The sequence below is a fragment of the Schistocerca americana genome, chromosome 3 (genome assembly GCF_021461395.2).
Source record: "Schistocerca americana isolate TAMUIC-IGC-003095 chromosome 3, iqSchAmer2.1, whole genome shotgun sequence".
Lineage (NCBI taxonomy): Eukaryota > Metazoa > Arthropoda > Insecta > Orthoptera > Acrididae > Schistocerca > Schistocerca americana.
Window position 1 is genome coordinate 380,450,205 of NC_060121.1, and position 27,885 is coordinate 380,478,089.

Genomic DNA, 27,885 nt, shown 5'->3' on the forward strand with positions numbered 1-27,885 from the left:
ACCATGCTTAATAAATATAGTATTCATAAAATTAGTTCATGAAAATTACTGACAAACACTAATGTGAACAATGGCCTGGTTACATCTCTCTGGGAGGCTTGGGTAAGTCAAGACTGTATGTTGTTTATAATATCCAGCACATTTCCAGATTCTCATCAGTATGACAAATTCTCAGTATACCCACAAAAAGATTTATGGTTGTAAATGACTGTTCACATGAATATGTAGCATAGCAAACATTAGTTTTTTCTGCTGATTACGTGACTCAGGACTACTATTTCAGATGTTAAAAACCAACACACCTTTCTTTTCCAGGTCTTTCAAAGCTGGCCACTTATGCTGTGAACTAAGCTCATTTTTGTTTTTCTCCAATATTTCTATATTAGCACAAAGACATTGAACTGTTGAGATCTGCAATTCCTTGTCCCCCCCCCCCCCCCAAATTCAGCAATTGCATTTGAAGTATCAGTGTCTGTATTAAAGGAAGAAAAATTTAATTCCATTACAGAAGCATTAAGAAATTTTTTTAACAAACACTAACAACATTTTGCTGTTTCTGAATTCCTGGAACCTGTTAAGAAAACTATCCTTTTAAATATAAGTGGAGTTTTGAAATAACAAATGTCAATTTCAGAATTATTTTCTTGCCGATGTTTCAGTAAGTTTGCAAAGTGAATAAAAGTTTCTCTTTCAAGAGCTTGAGAGAAAAAAGAGAATTTGTTTCCCTCTTGTAACTTTGAAAAAACTGTTTACTTTTCTCTGAAGCTTACATTTAAGGTGGCTTTGGATTGATGTAACACCCACGACAATAAAATTTTTGGATCCACTGACTATCTGTTAGTTCTGGACAGTGAACACCCTCTCAAGGAGAAATGCTTTAATTTCTGTTAATAAGAATATAAAACGTTCCAAAGCATTTACTCTTGATAACCAATGTACACCATTACGTAGAGCTCTTTGTCTGTTGAGTGGCAATAATCCTAAAAGTTCTTCTTTGTGACTTGTAGATGAAATGAATCATACAAAAAGGTAAACCTTTGCACTGTATCATTTTGTCACAAGATGCTTCAACTGCTAGTGATGAAGCTGAAACCCATTTAAGATCTTCAATTTACTGGTTGGCTACATTGGAAGACATTTTGACTGTTTTATCTTTCACTGTTGTAGCAGGAACTGGTAAATCTTTCATTTTTTAGAATATCTGCTTTGTTATTAAATTCCGAAACAGCTATTCAGATGCACTTAGAGTGTGCACTGGAAAGTAATGCCTCTGAATTTTTTATGTTAAAGCTCTTTAAATATAACAAACTTTTTTTAACATTCTACATCTTTATCCTTCATGTCCACACATTAATTTCTCAACATTATCACCCTGGCTATAGATACATTTCTCCCAACAACAGACAAGTTTGTTGATACCATCACTGTAGAGTGTTTGACTTTGTTGTTAATGATTAATGGAAAATCTCATATAAGATGTGAAACAAATACTAACAAAGAGATAGAGGGGCTGGCCAGTACTTACCTCAGCTCAGTACAGCCGATAGATACACATAAAACAGAACTGAAAATTTACATTCCTAGCTTTCGGAACTTTGTTCCTTCATCAGGGAGGAGAGAGGGGAAAAAAGGGAAGAAGGGAAAGTGGATTCAGTTACTCACAACCCAGGTTATGAAGCAACAGGGAAAGGTAAACAGGGAGGGTAGCAAGGATGGAGGCATGGTTGTCAGAGGGAAGCCAAAGATATTCTACTGTAAGTACTGTGCCAGCTTCAAACCAAAGAGGATGCATACAGAAGTAAAGAGGTATATAGTATAAAGATAAACACAACTACGTAGGATGAAAAGATGCATGAATGGCTAAAGAGGAAAGGGAAAGAGGAGAAGACTGAAGAGTGAATGGGAGTGAGGTTGTTCAACGTAGGTTCAGTCCAGGGGGATGGCGGGATGAAAGGATGTGTTGGAGTGCAAGTTCCCATCTCCGCAGTTCAGAGGGACTGGTGCTGGGCGGGAGAAGCCAAATGGCACATACGGTGTAGCAGGTTCCTAGGTCCCTAGAATTATGCTGGAGGGCATGCTCCGCTACTGGGTATTGGGCATCTCCTAGGCGGACAGTTCGTCTGTGTCCATTCATGCGCTCAGCCAGTTTAGTTGTTGTCATGCCGATGTAAAAGGCTGTGCAATGCAGGCATGTCAGTTGATAAATGACATGTGTAGTTTCACACGTAGCCCTGCCTTGAATTGTGTATGTTTTACCAGTAGCGGGGCTGGAGTAGGTGGTTGTGGGGGGATGCATGGGGCAGGTTTTGCAGCGGGGTCGGTTACAGGGGTAGGAACCGCTGGGTAGAGAAGGTAGTCTGGTAATATTGTAGGGTTTAACAAGGATGTTACGGAGGTTAGGGGGGCGACGAAAGGCAACTCTGGGTGGTGTAGGGAGAATTTTGTCAAGGGATGATCTCATTTCAGGGGTTGACTTGAGAAAGTCATATCCCTGGCGGAGTAATTTGTTGATGTTTTCGAGGCCAGGATAATATTGGGTGACAAGGGGGATGCTTCTGTGTGGTCTGGGGGTAGGAACATTGTTGTTGGATGGGGAGGAATGTATTGCTCGGGAAATCTGTTTGTGGACAAGGTCTGCAGGATAGTTGCGGGAGAGGAAAGCACTGGTCAGGTTATTGGTGTAATTGTTGAGGGATTCGTCACTGGAGCAGATACGTTTGCCACGAATACCTAGGCTGTAGGGAAGGGAGCATTTGATGTGGAAAGGATGGTAGCTATCAAAGTGAAGGTACTGTTGTTTGTTTGTGGGTTTGATATGGACAGAGGTGTGAATGTGAGCTTCAACAAGATGAAGGTCAACATCCAGGAAGGTGGCTTGGGTTTTGGAGAAGGACCAGGTGAAATTCAGATTCGAAAAGGAGTTGAGGTTATGGAGGAAATTAAGGAGTGTTTCTTCACCATGAGTCCAGACCACAAAGATGTCATCTATAAACCTATACCAGGCCAGGGGAAGCAGCTGTTGGGTCTTCAGGAAAGCCTCCTCCATGCGGTCCATGAAGAGGTTGGCATAGGAGGGAGCCATCCTGGTTCCCATGGCCGTTCCCCTGATTTGTTTGTAGGTCTGGCCTTCAAAAGTGAAGTAATTATGGGTGAGGATGAAGTTGGTAAGTGTGATAACGAAAGCTAGGAATGTAAATTTTCAGTTCTGTTTTATGTGTATCTATCGGCTGTACTGAGCTGAGGTAAGTACTTGCCAGCCCCTCTATCTCTTTGTTTGACTTTGTTGTTAGAGCCACAACCTCACTCTGCTTGCACTGCTTCATCACTATTGAAGTAAAGTCCTCGAACATGTTCTCTAAGTTCTGGAAACCGATTAATCTTGGACAAGCAAAGTCAGGACTATATGGAGGATGCCCTCTATTGGCAGAGGGTTGCAAATATGCAGACATGAAGAATAAATATTTAGAATATTAATAACATTTGTTTTATTTAAATAGCTTAAAGAGTTTTCATGTAAAAAATTTGGAGTCATTACTCTTCAGCACACCCATGTAAACCAACTTTTTATATATTCACCGTCTATATGTGGTTTCCCTCTCTTAGCAGTCTCTTGACTAACTAAAACACTGTTGAAGTATTGCATGCAGTAATTAAATACAGAACTTTATTTTTCTTGTCTCATCTGAAGTTCATCAACTGCTTTCTTCACTGCTCCACCAATTGGATATTTTGTACTAAATGACACATTTAGTTGCAAAGTGTCCTTCCATACACTTTCAATGTTAGGAGCCATTTATTCCTAACAATAAATAAGACAGGTCAGAAGGCCACTAAATTTTCGAATAAACCTTCAGTCCGTTCAACTTTAAATGCATGGCATTAACCTTCCATTTTTCTCTGCTTCTTTTTTGTAGCCATGTTAAACAGGGCGACCAAAAATTTTCATTTTATAATAATAAAGTCACCAACAAAAAATTACTACAATTCTTAAACTGATGACAAATATACCTGTACGATTTGTAGCTGACTGGAAACATGCAGGTCACTTTATGCTTCGAGTAGGAGCTTTTGTTGCCCATACACAGTTTACAGATGCAACTAGCATTAACGACTGCACAACAAGGGTGCTGACTGACTGGCTCGCCCACACAACTCGTGCTTGAATCTTGAGTGCCTTCCACATGTGTGCAGCCTGACTGAATTTTTTTGACATATTACAAGTGCTCCATATGTGCACCCCCCCCCCCTTCCCAATTGGTTTTGTAGGTATGCCCTGTTAACAAGAGCTTGCATTTCTGGTATAACCCACCCACCCACACACACACACACACACACACACACACACACACACACACACACACACACACACAGATATATATATATATATATCTCTAAAAACAAAGATGATGTGACTTACCAAATGAAAGTGCTGGCAGGTCGACAGACACACAAACAAACACAAACATACACACAAAATTCAAGCTTTCGCAACAAACTGTTGCCTCATCAGGAAAGAGGGAAGGAGAGGGAAAGACGAAAGGATGTGTGTTTTAAGGGAGAGGGTAAGGAGTCATTCCAATCCCGGGAGCGGAAAGACTTACCTTAGGGGGAAAAAAGGACAGGTATACATTCGCACACACACACATATCCATCCACACATATACAGACCTGGTCTCAATTTCCTGTTTAAGAATTCACGAATATCATGATGGAAGTAAGGTGGAGCACCATACTTTTGATAGATGAAGTCCACATTGTCAGTCTCCAGTTGTGGCATGAGCCAATTTTCTAACATGTCCAGATACATGTGTTCTACAATGGTCTTTTTGCACAAGAAAAAGGGTCTGTAAACTTTAAGCCATGAGATTGCACGGAATACATTAACTTTGATTAATCTCAAATGTTCTGCATGATAGCATGGGGATTTGCCTCCAGATTTGCACAATGTGCCTCTTCACTGTGCTGTTCACAAAAAAATGTTGCCTCTTCATTGAGGATGAGTTTCTCACAAAAGCCATCCTTTGTCTTAAGCTATTGCAAATGTGCCAAAAATTTGAAGTGTGAGACTTTGATGTCGGGAGTCAGGGCTTGTAGCAATTGCAAGTGGTGGTAGTTAATATGCCAACAAATCTGCAGATGATGAAGAGATTGAAGAAATGTACAATGATGTAAAAGAAATTACTCAGATATGAAGGGAGACAAAAATTTAATTCTGATGGGGGACTGGAATTTGATAGTTAGAAAAAGGAAGAGAAGGAAAAATTGTAGGTGAATATGGACTGGAGGAAAGGAATGGAAGAGGAAGCTGCCTGGTAGATTTTTAACACAGCACAATTTAATCATCACTAACACTTGGTTTAAGAATTGTGAAAGAGGTTTGGGGAACCTGGAAGGTTTCAGACGGATTATATGATAGTAAGACAGAGATTTTGGAACCAGATTTTATACTGTACGATATTTCCAGGGGCAGATGTAGACTCCGAACATAATTTACTGTTTATGAACTGTAGAATAAAACTGAAGAACTTACAACGAGGTGGGAAATTAAGGAGAAGGGACTTACTTAAGAAGAAAGAATGAGAGGTTGTTCACAGTTTCAAAGGCACCATTGGGCAATGACTAACTGAAACTTAGGAAAGGAATACTGTAGAAGATGAATAGGTAGCACTGAGAGATGAAATAGTGAAGGCAGCACAGGATAAAATAAGTAAAAAAGACAAGGCCTAGCAGAGACCCTTGGATAACACAGGCACTATTGAATTTAACTGATGGAAGGAGAAAATATAAAGCTAAAGTAAAGGAAGCAGGCGAAAGGGAATACAAATGTCTAAAAAATGAGACTGACAGGAAGTGCAAAATGGCTAAGCAGAAAGGGGTAGAGGACAAATGTAAGGATTTAGAAGTATACTTCATTAGAAGACAGATTGACAACGCTTACAGGAAAACTGAAGAGGCCTTTGGAGAAAAGAGAAGCAGTTGTATGACATCAAGATATCAGATAGAAAACCAGTCCTAAGCAAAGAAGGGAAAGCTGTATGGTGGAAGGAGTATGTAGAAGGTCTATACAATGGAGATGAACTAGAAGATGGTAATATAGAAATGGAAGTGGAGGTAGATGAAGATGAGATAGGAGATACGAATCTGAGAAGAATGTGACACATCACTGAAAGACCTAAGTCAAAACAAGGTACCAGAAGTAGACAACATTCCATCAAAATTACTGATACCCAGCCATGACAAAACTCTTCTATCTGGTGTGCAATATAGATGAGACAGGAGAAATATGCTAAGAATTCAATAACAAAATAATAACTCCAATTCTCAAGGAAGCACGTGGTGACAGATGTGAATATTACCAAACTATCAAATCAATGTCATGGTCATACAATACTAACATGAATTCTTTACAGAAGAATGGAAAATCTGGTAGAAGCCAACTTTGAGGTAGATCAGTTTGGATTCCAGAGAAAGGCAGGAACATGCAAAGTCATGCAGATCCTACATTTATCTTAGAAGATACGTTAAGGAAAGGCGAACCTACATTTATAGCATTTGCTGACTTAGAGAAAGCTTTTGACAATATAGACTGGAATACTCCCTTTGATATTCTGAAAGTATCAACGTTAAATTCAACGTGTGAAAAGTTATTTACAACTTGTACAGAACCTAGACAGCAGTTATATGAGTTGAAGGGCATAAAAGGGAGGCAGTGGTGTTATTCAATCTGTACACCGAGCAAGCAGTAAAGGAAACAAAAGAAAAATTTGGAGCAGGAATTAAAGTAGAGGGAGAGGAAATAAAAACTCTGACGTTTGCCAATGGCAATGTAATTCTGTCATAGATAGCAAGGACCTAGGTGAGCAGCTGAACGGAATGGGAGGATACGAAATGAGCATTAACAAAAGAAAAAAAAGGGTAATGGAATGTAGACAAATTAAATCAGGTGATGCTAAAGAAATTAGATTAAGAAACAAGACATTTAAAGCAGTAGATGAGTTTTGGTATTTGGGCAGCAAAATAAAGGCCGTTTTACACAACTGACTTTCTTGTTTCAATTGACTACTCGAGACAAGGGTGTCTACTGCAATGCCCCTGGTACTTTAGTCCTGTACTGAGTCTCGTCTGTTTCAAGTGGTCATTTCTGTTTACGTCAGCACCAAAATAGACAGTGTTGTGAGAGCTGTCTGGTGTGCAGTTTAGCATCGGAATGGTGAAAGTGAGGTTATGAGCAACTATCCTTTACACTGATAAATCAAAATACAGCAACAAAGTGTAAGAACAAGCAATGACACTAGAGTTTGTTAATGACTAAAGCAGAATTCATAGCATAAGTTCTTGTCAAAAGTCGTTTGGTAAATTGTTCACACACCTGAGAACTAAAAGAATAAGAAAAGTGTCGCCAAAAGATTTCAGAACATATATATTTATTTGCTCATGAAAATATTTACTTGCAAACACATCAGATAACATAGAATGCAGTAGGTAGCACCATTCGGCTTTATCCTTTACATCTTTTTTTCTAGATGAGCACCAAATAACAATGAAAATTATTTTTCTCGTCCAATAATTCTGACTTTTTCACTGTTAAAATACTTTTCACTAAAACATGTTTACCTATTTATGTTCTTTTGTATGCATAGTGTAGGTTTTTTCTGCTGTAAAATGTAAATACTTTTTGCTTTCAGATCTTTCGTCTCTCTTGTAGGAGAAGACTTGCAGGAAAAAATACCAGAACCTTGGGCAACTTTTCAGTGTGCCACAAAAACAAAGCAAACAACATAACAAAGATTAAGAGGATACAAAGGCACAAATTTCATTTCTGTAATAGAAGTGAGCTCAACGAGACTAAGTTATAACTTCTGATGTTACCAGACACCGCCATAGTTCCATTCTGATGTTATCAGACACCACCACAGTTCCTTGTCTCTGCAAATGTGCAGAACTCGACATGTACCACAATTTATCGATCACCAACGTCATAGACACATTTGTGTCGTGGTTGGTTGCTGATTTATAAGCAGTAGTTGTGTTTAAGCAGAAAGTTACTTATGTAAAATGGGCTTAGCTGATGATGGCCTAAGTAGAAAGAATAAATTGTAGACTGGCAAGAAAAGGGTTTCTGAAGAAGCGAAATTTGTTAATATAAAATATAGATTTAATGTTATGAAGTCTTTTCCGAAAGCATTTGTATGGAGTGTAGCCATATAAGGAAGTGAATAATTGACAAGAAGAGAACAAGAGGTTTTGAAATGTGGTGCAACCCGAAGAATGCTGAAGATTTGATAAATCACATAACTAACAATGAGACACTGAATAGAAATGGGGAGGAATGTAATTTGTGGCACAACCTGACTAGAAGAAAGGATCAGTTGATAGGACACAGTCTGAGACATAAAGGAGGGTGAAAATTGTAGAGGGAGACCAAGAGGTGAATACAGTAAGCAGATTCAGAAGGATATAAGTTTCAATTAGTTATATGGAGATGAGGAGGCTTGCACAGATGAGTAACATGGAGAGCTGCATCAAATCAGTCTTCAGACTGAAGACAACAACAACAACACAACAACAACAACAACATTTCAGGATCAGTTGTTTCCTTAAGACTTTTCCGAAGTTCAAGTGTGGTATGTTCAGCTCGCTGCTTGCTCTGTTCATTGACCTCTGTGGGCTGTGTGTGAAACTTGCCAATATGTGGTCAATCTGTTTCATCAGTCACTGGAGGCCGAGCCATTCATTTCCCATTGTAGAGGCATCCTAAAGCTTTAAACTCTGCATACAATCGCCAAATGGAGTTGACAGTAGGTGGATCTTTGTTGAACTTCGTTCTGGAGTGACAGTGTAACAACAGATTGATGTGAATGTATTTCAAGCACAACATACACTTTCTCAGTGCCTGCCACCATCTTGACTAAGTGCTCAATGCTGTGCTCTCATGGCATAAATCTGAAGTGCAGCTTGAACAGTACTAAATTTTTGGAGTTTTCTATAAGCGTGTTGAGTTTTGTGACAATATGTCAATTAATGCAGCTACAGTGAATATATGAAGTCACTTCAATAATTTATAATAACCTTGTTTGCAGAACGACAGTGAATGTAGAAGAAAGTGCCTCTCATGGGGGCAATCTTGCAAGGGAGGCAAAGCACTTTGGACAGAGGCGGGTGGAACTGCCAGTTTCAAGGGTGCAGATTTTAACTACAATTATATTTTTTCCTATGGGGACACATGCTAGAAATACTATATTGCACAACGCTATGCAAAGATATGACTTGACACCCCCCCCCCCCCCTCCATGAACCATGGACCTTGCCGTTGGTAGGGAGGCTTGCGTGCCTCAGCGATACAGATAGCAGTACCGTAGGTACAACCACAACGGAGGGGTATCTGTTGAGAGGCCAGACAAACGTGTGGTTCTTGAAGAGGGGCAGCAGCCTTTTCAGTAGTTGCAGGGGCAAAAGTCTGGATGATTGACTGATCTGGCCTTGTAACAATAACCAAAACGGCCTTGCTGTGCTGGTACTGCGAACGGCTGAAAGCAAGGGGAAACTACAGCCGTAATTTTTCCCTAGGGCATGCAGCTTTACTGTATGATTAAATGATGATGGGGTCCTCTTGGGTAAAATACTCCGGAGGTAAAATAGTCCCCCATTCGGATCTCCGGGCGGGGACTACTCAAGAGGATGTCGTTATCAGGAGAAAGAAAACTGGCGTTCTACGGATCGGAGCGTGGAATGTCAGATCCCTCAATCGGGCAGGTAGGTTAGAAAATTTAAAAAGGGAAATGGATAGGTTAAAGTTAGATATAGTGGGAATTAGTGACGTTCGGTGGCAGGAGGAACAAGACTTCTGGTCAGGTGACTACAGGGTTATCAACACAAAATCAAATAGGGCTAATGCAGGAGTAGGTTTAATAATGAATAGGAAAATAGGAATGCGGGTAAGCTACTACAAACAGCATAGTGAACGCATTATTGTGGCCAAGATAGATACGAAGCCCACACCTACTACAGTAGTACAAGTTTATATGCCAACTAGCTCTGCAGATGACGAAGAAATTGAAGAAATGTATGATGAAATAAAAGAAATTATTCAGATTGTGAAGGGAGACGAAAATTTAATAGTCATGGGTGACTGGAATTCGAGTGTAGGAAAAGGGAGAGAAGGAAACGTAGTAGGTGAATATGGATTGGGGCTAAGAAATGAAAGAGGAAGCCGCCTGGTAGAATTTTGCACAGAGCACAACATAATCATAGCTAACACTTGGTTTAAGAATCATGAAAGAAGGTTGTATACATGGAAGAACCCTGGAGATACTAAAAGGTATCAGATAGATTATATAATGATAAGACAGAGATTTAGGAACCAGGTTTTGAACTGTAAGACATTTCCAGGGGCAGATGTCAACTCTGACCACAATCTATTGGTTATGACCTGTAGATTAAAACTGAAGAAACTGCAAAAAGGTGGGAATTTAAGGAGATGGGACCTGGAAAAAACTGAAAGAACCAGAGGTCGTACAAAGTTTCAGGGAGGGCATAAGGGAACAATTGACAGGAATGGGGGAAAGAAATACAGTAGAAGAAGAATGAGGGATGAAGTAGTGAAGGCAGCAGAGGATCAAGTAGGTAAAAAGACGAGGGCTAGTAGAAATCCTTGGGTAACAGAAGAAATATTGAATTTAATTGATGAAAGGAGAAAATATAAAAATGCAGTAAATGAAGCAGGCAAAAAGTAATACAAACGTCTCAAAAATGAGATCGACAGGAAGTGCAAAATAGCTAAGCAGGGATGGCTAGAGGACAAATGTAGGGATGTAGAGGCTTATCTCACTAGGGGTAAGATAGATACTGCCTACAGGAAAATTAAAGAGACCTTTGGAGATAAGAGAACCACTTGTATGAATATCAAAAGCTCAGATGGAAACCCAGTTCTAAGCAAAGAAGGGAAAGCAGAAAGGTGGAAGGAGTATATAGAGGGTTTATACAAGGGCGATGTACTTGAGGACAATATTATGGAAATGGAAGAGGATGTAGATGAAGATGAAATGGGAGATACGATACTGCGTGAAGAGTTTGACAGAGCACTGAAAGACCTAAGTCGGAACAAGGCCCCCGGAGTAGACAACATTCCATTGGAACTACTGACGGCCTTGGGAGAGCCAGTCCTGTCAAAACTCTACCATCTGGTGAGCAAGATGTATGAAACAGGCGAAATACCCTCAGACTTCAAGAAGAATATAATAATTCCAATCCCAAAGAAAACAGGTGTTGACAGATGTGAAAATTACTGAACAATCAGTTTCATAAGCCACAGCTGCAAAATACTAACACGAATTCTTTACAGACGAATGGAAAAACTAGTAGAAGCTGACCTCGGGGAAGATCAGTTTGGATTCCGTAGAAACACTGGAACACGTGAGGCAATACTGACCTTACGACTTATCTTAGAAGAAAGATTAAGGAAAGGCAAACCTACGTTTCTAGCATTTGTAGGCTTAGAAAAAGCTTTTGACAGTGCTGACTGGAATACTCTCTTTCAAATTCTAAAGATGGCAGGGGTAAAATACAGGGAGCGAAATGCTATTTACAATTTGTACAGAAACCAGATGGCAGTTATAAGAGTCGAGGGACGTGAAAGGGAAGCAGTGGTTGGGAAGGGAGTAAGACAGGGTTGTAGCCTCTCCCCGATGTTATTCAATCTGTATATTGAGCAAGCAGTAAAGGAAACAAAAGAAAAATTCGGAGTGGGTATTAAAATCCATGGAGAAGAAATAAAAACTTTGAGGTTCGCCGATGACATTGTAACTCTGTCAGAGACAGCAAAGGACTTGGAAGAGCAGTTGAATGGAATGGACAGTGTCTTGAAAGGAGGATATAAGATGAACATCAACAAAAGCAAAACGAGGATAATGGAATGTAGTCGAATTAAGTCGGGTGATGCTGACGGTATTAGATTAAGAAATGAGACACTTAAAGTAGTCAAGGAGTTTTGCTATTTGGGGAGCAAAATAACTGATGATGGTCGAAGTAGAGAGGATATAAAATGTAGACTGGCAATGGTAAGGAAAGCGTTTCTGAAGAAGAGAAATTTGTTAACATCGACTATAAATTTAAGTGTCAGGAAGTCATTTCTGAAAGTATTTGTATGGAGTGTAGCCATGTATGGAAGTGAAACATAGACAATAAATAGTTTGGACAAGAAGAGAACAGAAGCTTTCGAAATGTGGTGCTACAGAAGAATGCTGAAGATTAGATGGGTAGATCACATAACTAATGAGGAAGTATTGAATAGGATTGGGGAGAAGAGAAGTTTGTGGCACAACTTGACCAGAAGAAGGGATCGGTTGGTAGGACATGTTCTGAGGCATCAAGGGATCACCAATTTAGTATTGGAGGGCAGCGTGAAGGGTAAAAATCGTAGAGGGAGACCAAGAGATGAATACACTAAGCAGATTCAGAAGGATGTAGGTTGCAGTAGGTACTGGGAGATGTAGAAGCTTGCACAGGATAGAGTAACATGGAGAGCTGCATCAAACCAATCTCAGGACTGAAGACCACAACAACATGACTTGACAAAACATGTTGATGTTTTATCTTTCTGGAAATGTACGAGCACTCGCACACTTGCAATTTTGTGGAAGACCCGTACACACATGGGACTAAAGAGCCACATGTGGCTTGTGAACTGCAGTTTGCTGCCCACGGGCCAAGTACATTGTTGTGTGATCTACTACACGGAGTGTATGATGTTGATATGTGAGCAGTTTTTTTGTGAAACACTGTGGGAAGGCGTTGAGCTAGTATTGTTCTGTTGCTGTTGTAATTTCAGCACCACCCTCTTCATCATCTTCACACACCACTTCCTTTGAATTCCGAGTTGCATGGAGTCTGTAAACTCCTCTTTATCTCCGACACCTCCATTCAGATAATTTCTCGTGTAATCTGGATGTTTTCGTCGTGTTTCTCTGGCATGTACTGAATAACCAGATGCCCCATTTCATGAACCTACCCTGCGTCAACCCCCCCCCCCCCCCTCCGAATTTTACCATGTAGAACTGGCAGTCTTTAATTTATTCTTCCTCTGATGCCACCTTCACATCTATGACACCACCTTTTCTAGCTGCTACACAGTCATTTTTGGCCCATGTTTCTTGTATTACCATTAATGTACAAATAACTTTGCATTGCCTGTGGTATTGTGAACTACAAACTCTCACTTCTGTGATCTCCAATAGAGTCACAGCTGTGATTTGTACTCATTACTGCCTGCTGTAATGTACAGTTCACACAGCGTTGACAATATAAGCAAACTGAATGACAAACACTATGCTGCCCATTTGCCTCCATACAGTTGAACTGGCAGAAATTATATCACTTTGGGTTAACAGTGCACGCCGTCATTTGTTGACAACTTTGAAAATCAAGTGCTGTATAGCAGTAGCAGCTTTCGTGCCATTTCTGAAGCAAATTTTTCATGTCGGTGAACATTTTAATGTTTGGTGCAAACATATTTTTGTCAGCATTAAGTTGTTTCCTGTATTCCGGTGAACTGCTGTGTAAGCATGGTAGATGTTCTTAAAAAGCAAGGTACAGAGGATATATTCCCATTGCTGGTAGTAAGACGAAACTTGCCGCTAGCTCGCCACTTCCCTACCCCTATTTGTCCTAGTACTAGGACATACAGATGCCACTGCTTCCCCTCCCACTCTTCCAAATTTTTCAAATTAAATCTGTGTGACCTCAATTTCCAAAGCTCAAACTGCAAATATATGATGACCCCTATATATTCAACTATTATACAATATAAGATGGTGACCTCTGCAACAATAGTTTGATCTGTGAATCAAAGACAGGACTGTATTTTTCAAATGATGAATTAGAGGAAAAAACCTTGTCTCATAGTTAGGTATATGGAGTATTTTCCAACACCTGTAAATACTGACTACTATTTACAGTACATGGAGCTTTATAAGAAATACTATTACTTGTCATGTAGTTAACAGAATTTTTTAATTCTTGAATCTAGACATTCAGGTAACTTGTGGAAAGAATGGCCAGTGAATTATGGTTTTAGTTTTCTTTTGGTTACACGGGGCTTCCTAATTTCTTGCTTTATTTTAAGATGGAAGCTTTTGAATATCTTCTTACAACTCCACACTGAAACCTAGACAAATAGGCACAGTCTACATGAAAATGATTTCCAACAATCAGTCTTTCCTTCTCATGCTGTTCGGTAAGTCTCCCCCCCTGACCCACAGTTCTGAGTGAGTTTCCCAAAATCTACCCCTTTTCCTAGACCTCTCCAGTCCTTTACCTTCACCCCTTTTCCTCCCCCTTCAACCCTTCGACCTGAAGGAGGAGCCACTGGCTCTGAAAGCTTGCCAATTACAACTGTCTTTTATGTATGTGTTCTGCCACCACTTGGTGAATAGATTTTTTGTCTATCCAATTAAATAATTTAGAAAATGATTTTATGTCTTGTATTGTGGCTGTGTACATCACAGCTCATCTCAAACTGATGCCTATTTACAGCAACAAAAACCACTAAGGAGTTAATTTATTGAGAAGTGAGAGAGAGAATTCCAAGATTATCAAAAAGGTTTCTGCAAGACGTACAGTTATCTGCTTCACAAAATATTCTTACAGCATGTTTTTGCTGAATAAACACTTAATTAATTTAGGTGGACTGTCCCACAATACAATATCATAAGGCAACAGAGCAAATACACAAAATAAGCCAACACACTTGCCTTTAGATCACCACAATGAGAAATGCTTCTAACAACATAATACACTGAACTATGCTTTTTTGTTAGTTTTGTGTGTGTTGACTGCATTTCAACTTGTTACTTAGCTGCACCCCAAGGAATCACATAATGTGTTTGTTTAGTGTCTAGCAATGTCTATGAGCCACACGAGGGGGGGGGGGGGGGGTGTAGTGAGTGAAGGGACGAAATAACTTTTGCAGATTATCAAGTGCTGGTAAGTGCAAAACATTTCAGACTTGTTAACATAGCCACCAGTAGCTGAGTGCATAGTGTAGAAGTCTTGTAATCATGAACACCCTGATTTGTTTCTCTTTAGTAGATATGTTTTTAATAAAAACAACACCTATGCTTGTAATTACTTGTTGTATGAAAATAAAATAAAATTTGATAAAGACATACAAAATACCTTAATGTTTAAAAAAATAAAATCACTAATACTGTTCCATGCCTAACAATATAAAAGGATCTTACTTTGTGCTTGATGTTTAGTATTTTTGTACTAAATTTTAACTTATTATGAACACACTCATTTTCATGTGGTTAATACAAGGGCTATTGAGAAAGTAATAGACGTTTTCGTCTGTCGTGGCGGTGGGCAAGGCTACAGTCCTTATCTTGGTGCTATAATGTTCCTACACCCATTAAGCATCCAGTGATGGTAGTGTGTGGTCTGTCTCTCTGCTACTTTGCTTTATGTGATGTGTTACAACGTGCGCTGCAATACAAAATCCGATACTTGTCAGATGCGTCCTGTGAATAGGTTTTTGTTGGTAAAAAACAGCTGACCAATTGAAATTTATCGAGACCTTTGGGGTGCATACGGAAAAGGAATAATACGTGAAAATCAAGTGAGGGAATGGTGCATTGATTTTATGAGAAAATAACCATAGCAATGTTCACAATGAGGACCACAGTGGTGGGTCTAGCCTAATGACCAATGAACTGGTGATGTAAATCAAAGAGAAAATTCGTGGAAATCGTCATTTCATGTTAATGGAACTTTTAAAACTACCACCTTTTGCCAGTAATGAAGACATGGCTCACTACACAACACTTTGATACTGATGCCAAATTGCATGCCCATATAAGCTAGTGGTTGCAATCACAGGCAGCAGATTTCTACAGAGACAGTATTAAAAACTTGTGCTACAGTATAAGTGCCTCAAATTGAGTGGTGATTATGTAGAAAAATAGCTGAAGAATGTATCTTTAAAATGCATGTAATAAAATCTTTTATTCCAAAATGTCTTTTACTTTCTAGATAGCCCTCATAATTACAAATCATAAAACAGTTTTCTTAAGAACTATGATTCAGTAAGTATTAATTACCATTTCTCTGGTTAATAGATATGAAATTTTAATAAAAAATAAATAACAAAATAAAATTTTAAAAATTAAAAAGTGTTGCCCACTACTGAGATTCAAACCAGCAACTTATTGATTACATAACTTTTACACTACAGACTCAACTACCAACGACTATATTAATGAGCTATAAATGTATTTCACTAAACAACAGCTGGAAATTTTCGTATCTTAAAAAGACAACTTTTTTGTGTTTCTTTATCATATTGCTTTAGAAAAGCGAAATCCAGCCTGTGAAGTTCAAATCCAGTATGTATGAATCAAATCAGAAAGGTCCAGGGGGTGTAAGGTCCTTCTGAGAGACAATTTCTTAGCAGTAAACCACATGTAAGTGTGTTCAGCTATTACCTGAGCTGTGCAAGCTAAGGTTGAGTTTGGTCTTGCTTCAATGGCTCCACTGGAGAACCTTCCTCGATTTATGTCCCCCAAAAACTTCAGTCAAATATTAAGTGCATCAAAGATTTCATTAGACATCTGTGACTGTTGATTCCACCATGAAAACACAAAGCAGGTAAGAAGGTAATGATTATTTAAATTGTATTGAATGATCTTTCAAGAAATAAAAGCAGTAAGGAGCATATGGATAAAAAATGCGCTGGACTAATGGACATGCACACACCTGTGCCACTCCCCCCACACCAAATAAAAAACTGAAGCCATCACTAATATTTTAGTCCTTTGTTCGTGTGCTGTCCATAGGTTAATGGGAAGTGTTTGTAATATACACATGGTCCAAAAACAATTCTGTCTTTCTACTGCAATTTTCTAGTGGAGTAAAACAGATTGCACAATCTACAACACGTTTGATAGAAAATCACAATTATTCAGTTTTTTTAAGTTGGTAGAATAACTATGAGAATGCAGCTGTTTTTGATTAGGTCTGTCTTGTCATACTCATCACTCACTCACTTAAGCAAATATAACACATGTTGAATAACCAGGTCTTCTGCCGACTGTTTGTGTTGTTCTTGCAGGTTATTTCGACTGCTTGGCTCACTGTCCTCCTCAGGTGCTCCCTGAAACTGATCTCTGGGTGTATTATGCCCAGTACTTATGCCTGGATGGTGCTAGATGCTTGGTCCACAGCCGGCGCCACATCAGGTGCTCTGCCTGCAGCTTGCACTGTGTCAGGTGCGGACTGCAGACGAAGTGCCTGATACAGTGTGGACTGAAGATGGAACACCAGGCATCAGCACTGGACCTGACACACCAAAAGACCAGTGTCAGAGAGGAACTGAGGAAGACAGTGAGTCACGCCGTCTAAATATCGACATACCACTGGGAAAACCTGAAGAAATATATCACAAGGACGGCTACTTACCTGAACAATATCTTTGTTGATACTTGAAAGTATGTACCCCGACATCTGGATTACACCAGCATGTGCTGCTTCAGCTGATTTTCTGATATCTTCGTAGTAGTAGTAGGAGTCATTGATCCACTGCCTGGGTGAAAATCAGCAGTATTAAATTTAACTACGTTACTTTTGTATTAATACATATTCTACATCAAATTATATTTTCTCTGATTCTTTGGGGCATCTGACGGCCAAAACGCTATTAAGTCACAGAACACATCACTAAATACACAGCCCACAAAATGGTAATTAACATTTTGGGGAATATTTACACAAAATTATCTTAATTCATGTAGACAGGAATTTTTTAACACTATCCTTTGCCTTCTACACCTGACTTACAAGAAAACAATGAAATTATAAATTAATAACAAGAGAAACTCTAAGTCCATAACTAATTCTGTATCAAATATCAGTAACCCCTAAACAGAAACTAATAAAAATGCCCAGAAGGTCAGAAAGCAGTTTTTGGATCAACATTAATACAGACTGTTAAAGGATCTTTTATTCCAAAGTAAAAGTGGACCACTTGATGTTTCATAGTTAAAAAGATTCCCTTTGGGTGACAATTACTTTAGGAGTCTAACTCAAATGAGCCATCATTTGACACTGTTGTTGGGTTGGTTAAATAATGCTGGTGTGACATGTAAACTGCACAACCAATTGGCTGGTGGTAGGCAAACCATAGTGAGAAAATGACAGAGAATCTGTGTTTTTCTTCCTCTTTCATGCCCATTCTACTGTGGAAGTTACTCTACGGAACATTCAAATAAGAAAGTGTTTGAATCAGTTATTTTTATTTGTGATGCCAGTTCCCGAATATGTGTAAGTAGATGCCATGCCATGCCATGGCCATCTACAGTGCTGAATGGGTGCAAGTGGGAGGGAGGCAATGGAGCATAATGATAAATTTGAGTGAGTTAATAAACAGCATACCACATTCTGATTTATGTATCATTCACCAAAGAGCTTCACAATCTAATTTTGTGTTTTATTATACATCGTCATAATCTAATTTCATGTTTCATCATACATCATCATAATGCACATTCTGATGCTGGATTTGCATACATGGAATCCTATTTTTTGTTTCTGAACACAGTTCAACAAGATAAGTAAAATAGTAAATTATGACTATTAAGTCATCTACAGAAACTGAACATGAAAATTATATCATAGCTTGTATAGTGTTGTTATATACACTCCTGGAAATTGAAATAAGAACACCGTGAATTCATTGTCCCAGGAAGGGGAAACTTTATTGACACATTCCTGGGGTCAGATACATCACATGATCACACTGACAGAACCACAGGCACATAGACACAGGCAACAGAGCATGCACAATGTCGGCACTAGTACAGTGTATATCCACCTTTCGCAGCAATGCAGGCTGCTATTCTCCCATGGAGACGATCGTAGAGATGCTGGATGTAGTCCTGTGGAACGGCTTGCCATGCCATTTCCACCTGGCGCCTCAGTTGGACCAGCGTTCGTGCTGGACGTGCAGACCGCGTGAGACGACGCTTCATCCAGTCCCAAACATGCTCAATGGGGGACAGATCCGGAGATCTTGCCGGCCAGGGTAGTTGCTTACACCTTCTAGAGCACGTTGGGTGGCACGGGATACATGCGGACGTGCATTGTCCTGTTGGAACAGCAAGTTCCCTTGCCGGTCTAGGAATGGTAGAACGATGGGTTCGATGACGGTTTGGATGTACCGTGCACTATTCAGTGTCCCCTCGACGATCACCAGTGGTGTACGGCCAGTGTAGGAGATCGGTCCCCACACCATGATGCCGGGTGTTGGCCCTGTGTGCCTCGGTCGTATGCAGTCCTGATTGTGGCGCTCACCTGCACGGCGCCAAACACGCATACGACCATCATTGGCACCAAGGCAGAAGCGACTCTCATCGCTGAAGACGACACGTCTCCATTCGTCCCTCCATTCACGCCTGTCGCGACACCACTGGAGGCGGGCTGCACGATGTTGGGGCGTGAGCGGAAGACGGCCTAACGGTGTGCGGGACCGTAGCCCAGCTTCATGGAGACGGTTGCGAATGGTCCTCGCCAATACCCCAGGAGCAACAGTGTCCCTAATTTGCTGGGAAGTGGCGGTGCGGTCCCCTACGGCACTGCGTAGGATCCTACGGTCTTGGCGTGCATCCGTGCGTCGCTGCGGTCCGGTCCCAGGTCGACGGGCACGTGCACCATCCGCCGACCACTGGCGATAACATCGATGTACTGTGGAGACCTCACGCCCCACGTGTTGAGCAATTCGGCGGTAAGTCCACCCGGCCTCCCGCATACCCACTATACGCCCTCGCTCAAAGTCCGTCAACTGCACATACGGTTCACGTCCACGCTGTCGCGGCATGCTACCAGTGTTAAAGACTGCGATGGAGCTCCGTATGCCACGGCAAACTGGCTGACACTGACGGCGGCGGTGCACAAATGCTGCGCAGCTAGCGCCATTCGACGGCCAACACCGCGGTTCCTGGTGTGTCCGCTGTGCCGTGCATGTGATCATTGCTTGTACAGCCCTCTCGCAGTGTCCGGAGCAAGTATGGTGGGTCTGACACACCGGTGTCAATGTGTTCTTTTTTCCATTTCCAGGAGTGTAGATAAATTACACAGAAATACCATCCTCCCAGGCTTTGCTGATGTCACTCAACTTCACTACCAGAACTTTTTTCATAACTGTCAGTATTTTTTGTCACTATGCTCCAAAAATGTGTAGTCCTTACTAGCATCCACAGAATTTGACACATGGCAATTCTTGCACTCTTTGATGATAGTATATGGTGTATGGTACATTGTGAGAGATAACCCACTAACACATAAGGCTAACTGATGGCATTTAATCTTGCTAGGTTGAGTGAGTGCATGATTTCCTTCCAAAGGTATATCAACCCAGTCTGGAGTTAGAAGTCCAATCAACACATACTATGAATAGGTATGTCTTCACCTCTGTTCTTTACTTCAGATGTCAGATGACCTTTAAAGGTATCCAACACTAGCACAGCTCTGTTACTTAGCAATGCATCAAGTATGCAATTTCAAACAGGAGCTAGACAGTCCTTCATTCATTCTGTCATTTCCCAGTCTCTTTCTTGGAAACAAATCACCAATCCCTAAACCAAATTTTCTTTTGACTATTTTTACACTTCACAACAACAAAGTGGGACAGCTTTCCTCACTTGCCGTACCTCCTACCATTACAGTAATTCTTTGTCTTTTCTTGTTTTTAATGAGATGCTTTTTGACCATTTATAGTCCAGTGTTGTATTGCTCGGTATGCCCCAAAAGAAGGTTGCCCCAGTGGTGTTAAATATCTAGTGTAGAGATACAGGTGCCACTGCTGCATTTGGATTACATGCCTCATGAAGTTGACACATTTCTCAATACAATCTTTGCAAGTGAAGTAGCTCATCAAACACGGGGGCCACTTCTATGCATTAAATTATGGCACCAGCTGAAAGTCCCAGGGAATTCTGTCTGTGATATGTTTAAGGTCTTCACTTTATCTAAAGGATTTAGCTGGATTACTTGTCAAGTTATATATCCCATCTTTTCTTTGGCCTTTTACAGAAGAGAGAATCCAGTTTTTATGTTAAAATATTTGCCAGCTTTTGGCCCTTCTCTGATGAAACAGCAGTTTGCAGCTTATTCTGCAATGCAATCCAACACTGCATATTACATTTGTCTGAATCATACATTTTGCAGCTTGTCTATTAGATCTACTGTTTGCATAACAACAAACTGAGAATTTGAAATCTGAATCATAACTGTGTGGAAGTTTGTTGTTGATTTTCTTTTGATGTTACTACTCGGTGGTGAAGATTAAATTTTATCCTTTAGTTACAGAAAAAGTGAGCCTGTCATACAATATAGGAACCGTGAACTTGACAATAGTAGGTGCAAAAATGAAATGTCAACAGTTGAAGATGATTATACATTACCTTATATACAACAATGAATTTCCAGACACTGGTGATATTACTATTCCATTTTGAACAAGGGATCAGACACTGCTTTTGCAGTTTCTATGCTATGAAAATATACTGACACCTGAGGGGTTACACAGGTAAATTGCACCCCAGTTCTTCAGGGCTGTACTTTGGGGAAAAAGCACAATGTATATCTGAGGTAATACAGCAATAACTTGTAGATCAAATAAAGTAATATAATGTTTATTCTGTGAGATTATTATGTCCATTACACATTAGTAGGGATGGATTTTTCTCTCACATGGAAGTACTGAGCAAAACAATCAAATTCCAGAAAATCTCAAAGGCATCTTGGGAGAAAATGAATGATGCTGCACTATTTTGAATACACATGAAAATCATAAAATACTACTATTTTAAGAAATCCTCTCTGAGAATGTGGAAGTTGATTGTTTCAAAAGACTATTTTCCATTCACCTATCCAGGCACAGGTGGAATAACAACTATGACATCAACTTAGTATTTACAAAACTACTTATCTAGAAAAAAATATTACATAGTATGGAAGAAATCACAGGCAGGTGTGTGTGTGTGTGTGTGTGTGTGTGTGTGTGTGTGTGGAGAGAGAGAGAGAGAGAGAGAGAGAGAGAGAGAGAGAGAGAGAAGGTGTGTGTTTGATCTTTTACATACGCCTTTGTGAACTCATTATATATTTGTGTGCTGTGTGTCAGTATTTGCTTTTCCTAGGTTTATGTTCATTAATGTAAATATTTATAGTTTTAAGTCTGGCACAGTCTTAATAGACATTCAGTTTCCAACTATAAGCCATATGAATACAGTTTCAGCCTGCTCTCAGTCTACTACTTCTATTTTCAGAGAACCAAATATATCACAATCGCCACAACACAGTCAAAGAGTTTCATTTACAGTGTTACTTACCTGCTAATATCTTCAGTAGGACCACAGAAACTAGAGGCTGGTCTAAATATGCCAGCAGCACCATCACTTGTAGTTTCCTGACCAAATTTGTCAGCAATAATAGTTAGAGAAGCCGAAGGATATTCCTTTTGTAGTTCCAAAGCAGTTGTCACACCTACCACGCCTGCTCCCAAGACACCAATGCGTATGTTAGACATGGTGATCCTGGAACATAAATTTATTCATTTTAGAATGCATATTGCGCTGGTGGCAAAAGACCCGTACCACACACACACACACACACACACACACACACACACACACACACACAAGACAATGGAAGAATAGCAGATAACAAAGTAACTGTATAAGTTAACTGACTGTAATTGAAAGCTGTTCCACAAAATGGTGCATTACACTATTATGGTAATTTTTGATGAGATTAACACCGAGTATCACTCCCAAATACCTCAGCACCACTGATCCATGAGAAGGATACAATAAATGTCCATTTCAAAAACTTTACAGCATAAACGTATGCAGATACATCAAAAAATTCGGGGCCCAGCGACATTAATGTAACCACTGCCTATGTTCGACATCAACAAGCAATAACCACTTGCAGACAGCAGGACATAGCCCTAGCAGTGTTGGGTATATAAAGTGTGTCAGCGGGGCATGATAAACAGTGCAGTCATTGTCGTTAATGCACAAAAGAAGTGATTCATCTAACGTATGAAAGGGCATGACCACTAGATCTTGGGCCAAGGGTGGGAGCATGGCCGAAATGAGTAGGTTTGTGTACTATTTGTGTGTTGTGGTTAAAGTGTACTGTGTATGGCAAAATGATGCTATCCAAAATGGGTGCCAAGACAACTGTGGTGGATCATGGCATTATGACTGGGCTGAATGATGGCTGCAGAGATGCATATGGGTGAACAGACATGAAAATGTTGAGCAATTGATCACCTAGATGAACCAAGGGGGCTACCAAGGTGTCTCCTCAACAACTGTTCAGCATACATTTTTGTGTATGGGTCTCCACAACTGGTGCCTGGTTCATGCTGACAGCTGTTCATGGGCGATGAAGGCTTTAATTTGCATCCCAATACCGCAACTGGACATCCACTAAGTGGTGACAGGTGATTTTTACAGATGAATCACATTTTATGATCCACTGGACAGAAGACCATTGGTGTTTACGGCATGAAATGTCTGACAGCAGACACCCTGCAACAATCATCAGAAGGGTCCAGGACAAAGGGCATTCCTTGGTTGATCACCTCATTCTGGAAGGTACAGAAGATCAACACAAGTATGCATCTATCCTTGGGGACCATGTCCACCCCTAAACGCAGTTCATTTTTCCTCGGCATGATGGCACCTACCAGCAGGACAAAGTAACATGTCAAGTATGTGCATGGTTCGAAGAGCAGCAGTATGAGTTTACAGTAGTCCCCAGGCCACTAAACTCCCTGCATTAAAACCCAATCGAGAATCCCAGCTCAATCAGGCTGTTTGTGCCATGGATCCTCACCTGATAAACCCAGTGCAGCTGGCCACAGTACTGGTCGAAATGGCTTTACCTTGCTGTTGGTATCTTTGAGAACAGCAATGATTCTCTTCCTGCATGTCTTGCAGCTGTTCACACAGAAATAAATTGTTATTAGGCCTTCAGCAGGTGGTCACACTGATGTGACTGGACAGTGTATTTTTCAAGTACTGCATCCTGTTGAATCTGAAGGTGATCTGAATAAATTTTGTAAATCGTAATCAAATAAAATTATGTTTGTGTCTGCTGCTTCTGTGCTGTAAACACTTTTTTCTACCGATATACACTTACTGGCAGGCCTCTGCAGCATTGACTATATCGAAAGTATATCAAACCCAAGAGTAACTACACACAAACACTTTGCTACAATGTAAGCTTTTAAGGATTCTTATTATCACTTTCCAATTCTGTATTATGAACTAGTCACTTATAACTGACATCTGAGATACTCTGGTTGTAAAAATTTACTCGGCCTCAATACTTTCACTCTGTAATGAGATGATGGTAGAGCACAGGCAAGCACTTTGCCAAGATACCAAGACACATGGCGCACAAATCAAAAGAAAATGTCTAGTCCAGGATGATGATAAATATATCTGTTATAAGGAGAACGTTAGTGATACGACGATATCTATTAAATGGAATTGGGGGCTATGAAGCCTTATGGTGTGACCAAATGATTAAATTACACTGAAGACCCAAAGAAACTGGTACACCTGTCTAATATTGTGTAGAGCCCCCATGAGCACACCCAAGTGCCACAACATGATGTGGCATGGACTCAACTGACGTCTGAAGTAGTACTGGATGGAACTGACATCCTGAGTCCTGCAGGGCTATCCACAAATATGTAAGAGTACAAAGGGATGGAGAGCTCTTCTGAACAGCACATTGCACAGTACCCCAAATATGATCAAAATGTTCGTCTGGGGAGTTTGGTGGCCAGCAGAAATGTTTAAATGCAGAAGTGTGTTCCCGGAGCCACTCTGTAGCAATTCTGGACATGTGGGATGTCACATTGTCCTGCTGGTTCTGCGCAAGTCCTTCGGATTGCAAGATGGACATGAATGGATGCAGCTGATCAGACAGGATGCTTACGAACGTGTCACCTGTAAGAATCACATCTAGACATATCAGGGGTCCCATATCACTCCAACTGCACATGCCCCACACCATTACAGAGCCTCCACCAGCTTAACAGTCCACTGCTGACATGCACATTGTCTCCAAACCCGTACATGTCCACCTGCTTGATACAATTTGAAATGAGACTCATCCCACCAGGTGAAATGCTTCCAGTCAATGCTTTGTTGAATGGTTCGCATGCTGACACTTGTCAATTGCCCAGCTCTGAAATCTACAGCAATTTTCAGAGGGGTTGCACTTTTGTCACATTGAATGTCTCTTTTCAATTGTCATTGGTTTCATTCTTGCAGGATCTTTTTCCAGCCACATGCAATGTCGGAGATTTCGTGTTTTACCAGAATCCCGATATTCACAGTACACTCATGAAATGGTCGTATGGGAAAATCCTCAATTCATCGCTACCTCGGAGATGCTGTGTCCCATCGCGCATGTGCCGACTATATCACCACGTTCAAACTCACTTAAATCTTGATAACCTGCCACTGTAGCAGCAGTAACCAATCTTACAACTGTGCCAGATACTTGGTGCCTTATACAGGCATTGCCAACCGCAGCTCCATATTCTGCCTGTTTACCCATCTCTGTATTTGAATGTGCATGCCTATACCAGTTTCTCTGGCGCTTCAGTCTTTATCAATAAATGACCAGATGTTAGAAGGAATACAGCTTTTAATGAAGATACAGCCACACAATCACAAAAAGAATACAGATGTCAGTTACTTAGCTACAAGTTACAATGAAAATGCTCACTGTCTTAATGTAAGAAAAACTGAGTTACTTTGAATTTTTGAGGTCAATTCATTAATATATCAATTAAAATGTATGACAGCTTTGCACTAGATAAAAAGTGTTGCTGTGAATTGCAGTATCATTCAGGAAAATCTCAATGGACCACATATGATTAAAGTGCTAAAGATGAGAACAGAACCTACCCTCTCAGAGGTGCATAGAAGACTGTTCAACTGTTCTTTCCTAGTCAACTACTATCAAGAGTAATGAATCCTTAAGGTCTTGCATGCGCTGGAGTGCCATCTGAAAGGGCACTCCCCCCCCCCCCCCCTCCCCGGTGCAGCAGAGTAAGGACTATTCACATAAAAAAACATACAATGTGAAAGAGGGATACCCAGGACAGTTGATGGAGAAGGAAGGGTCAAGGGCTCCCTGCGCCTAGCAAGCACTGGAAGGCACCCCAATCACCCCATCCACAGCCAAAAAGCAGTTTAAAACATTAGATTTGAGAAAAGAAACCATTTTCTCTGTAGAAATGGAGACCCAGTCCAACCGTCTGTATGTTGTCCAACAACATTAGAGACAAAGAATCCAGAAGCCCAAGCTTGGTGTGGAGAGCCAAAAGATTCACTGTCTGTAAGACTCTGTAACTGCAATTTGAGGGTGGCTCATCACATGAGATAAATCTATGAGTTAATGAAAGGAGTAGTTCCATGCAACTGTAGTCTCCCTGACAGCACCTAGTTAATTAGAAGGGACAGTAGCGCACCAGATGATGTTCCATCTCTGTGCAGACACCATTTTTTCTCCTGGTATTATCAAATCAAATGTTGGGCAAGTAACCACTTCTCTATTTCACAGGGTACCCACGTGATTTAGGACTCCGAGTAAACAACAGAGCAAGTAGTATGAGTACAATCAGAGAGAGACAATGAACAGCTGATACTACAGGGTGACAGAAGCAACATCAAGGAATAGCCTAGAAATGCTTATTAAGTCACTACAAATCAAAACAATGTTGTGAGAAGTCTCTTTAATACTTACAATGCAGGGATCAGCATATGGAGTTACTGCTGCAATCACCCCCCCCCCCCCCCCCTCCGATTGGGAAGGCATGCTCCCTGTGTCACCTCCTCCATTATTCCTCCTCCTGCTGCTTCTGCATGATGTGTCTTGTCATAGTCACTCACACCCTTCATTCACAGTCCAAGCAGCTACAATGTTGATTGTATTTGGTCTTGTGTGCTGAATGTAGGTGGAAGGGACTTAGTTTCAGGGCCTGACTCCCTCAGATATCCTGGACAATGGGTACCAGGGATGTTTAGACACCATTCAGCAGCACAATGATTTGAATCACTGACTTCTCTCTCATTTTTCTTCCATGTCACGTCAGGTCTTGTTATGTTTCCATATGTAATAAATACACCTCACACTGAACAGTACATGTCATATGGCATTCACAAAGTACGAGTTATCACAATGGTTAATGTGTTAAGTTTTATTTAGGCCACTGATCTATTTAGAATTCTTTAAATGGCAAGCATTCAGCCACAAAAATAAAATAAACTATGTGCGCATAACCTATAAAATGACTCCCCATTATTTAAACATAAATCACACAATGTTCTATATAACATATAACTAACTCAAAGGTTTAGCCAAGTATCTCCATCCTGGAATGGTATATGAATGCATTTTCTTTGTCAATAAAGTATCCGTGCAAGAATATTGAAAGAAATTTGTTGCAAGATATGATAACACCACAAAATTTACTACACACTGTGTAAATGCCACTATATGTTTAAGTTTTTAAAGATTTCAGCATAAATTCCTAAACTATATAATCAACACAACATGTTAAGTGTGCACACTTTTAATTGAGTGCTCCACCTGGCAAGTGTGCCATGCAAGGACTTGGCGCAAAGAAAGAAGGTATTGTCTCCTACTCTCAATGCAAACACTATTCCTATGCTTGTGCTGGACAATTTCCTCACTGTGGATAGTAAGTTAAAATTTCTATATCTACATACGTACTCTGCAAACAACTGTGGAGTGCATGGCAGAAGGCCCTTTGCATTGTACCACGTTAAGGTTTCTTACCTT

At 40.4% G+C, this 27,885-nt stretch overlaps 1 protein-coding gene across 7 annotated transcripts in view; it reads right to left on the reverse strand.

Moving 5' to 3' along the window:
- Window positions 1-27,885, reverse strand: part of LOC124605193 (D-aspartate oxidase) — a 257,938-nt gene that overhangs the window by 43,225 nt on the left and 186,828 nt on the right. For all 7 annotated transcript variants that reach the window (XM_047136712.1, XM_047136718.1, XM_047136715.1 and 4 more), the window contains 2 exons: window positions 22,377-22,580; window positions 17,452-17,575 (listed from right to left, as the gene is read on the reverse strand). In XM_047136712.1, the coding sequence (XP_046992668.1) occupies window positions 17,452-17,575; window positions 22,377-22,580 (328 nt within the window). The remainder of the gene's footprint in view (window positions 1-17,451; window positions 17,576-22,376; window positions 22,581-27,885) is intronic.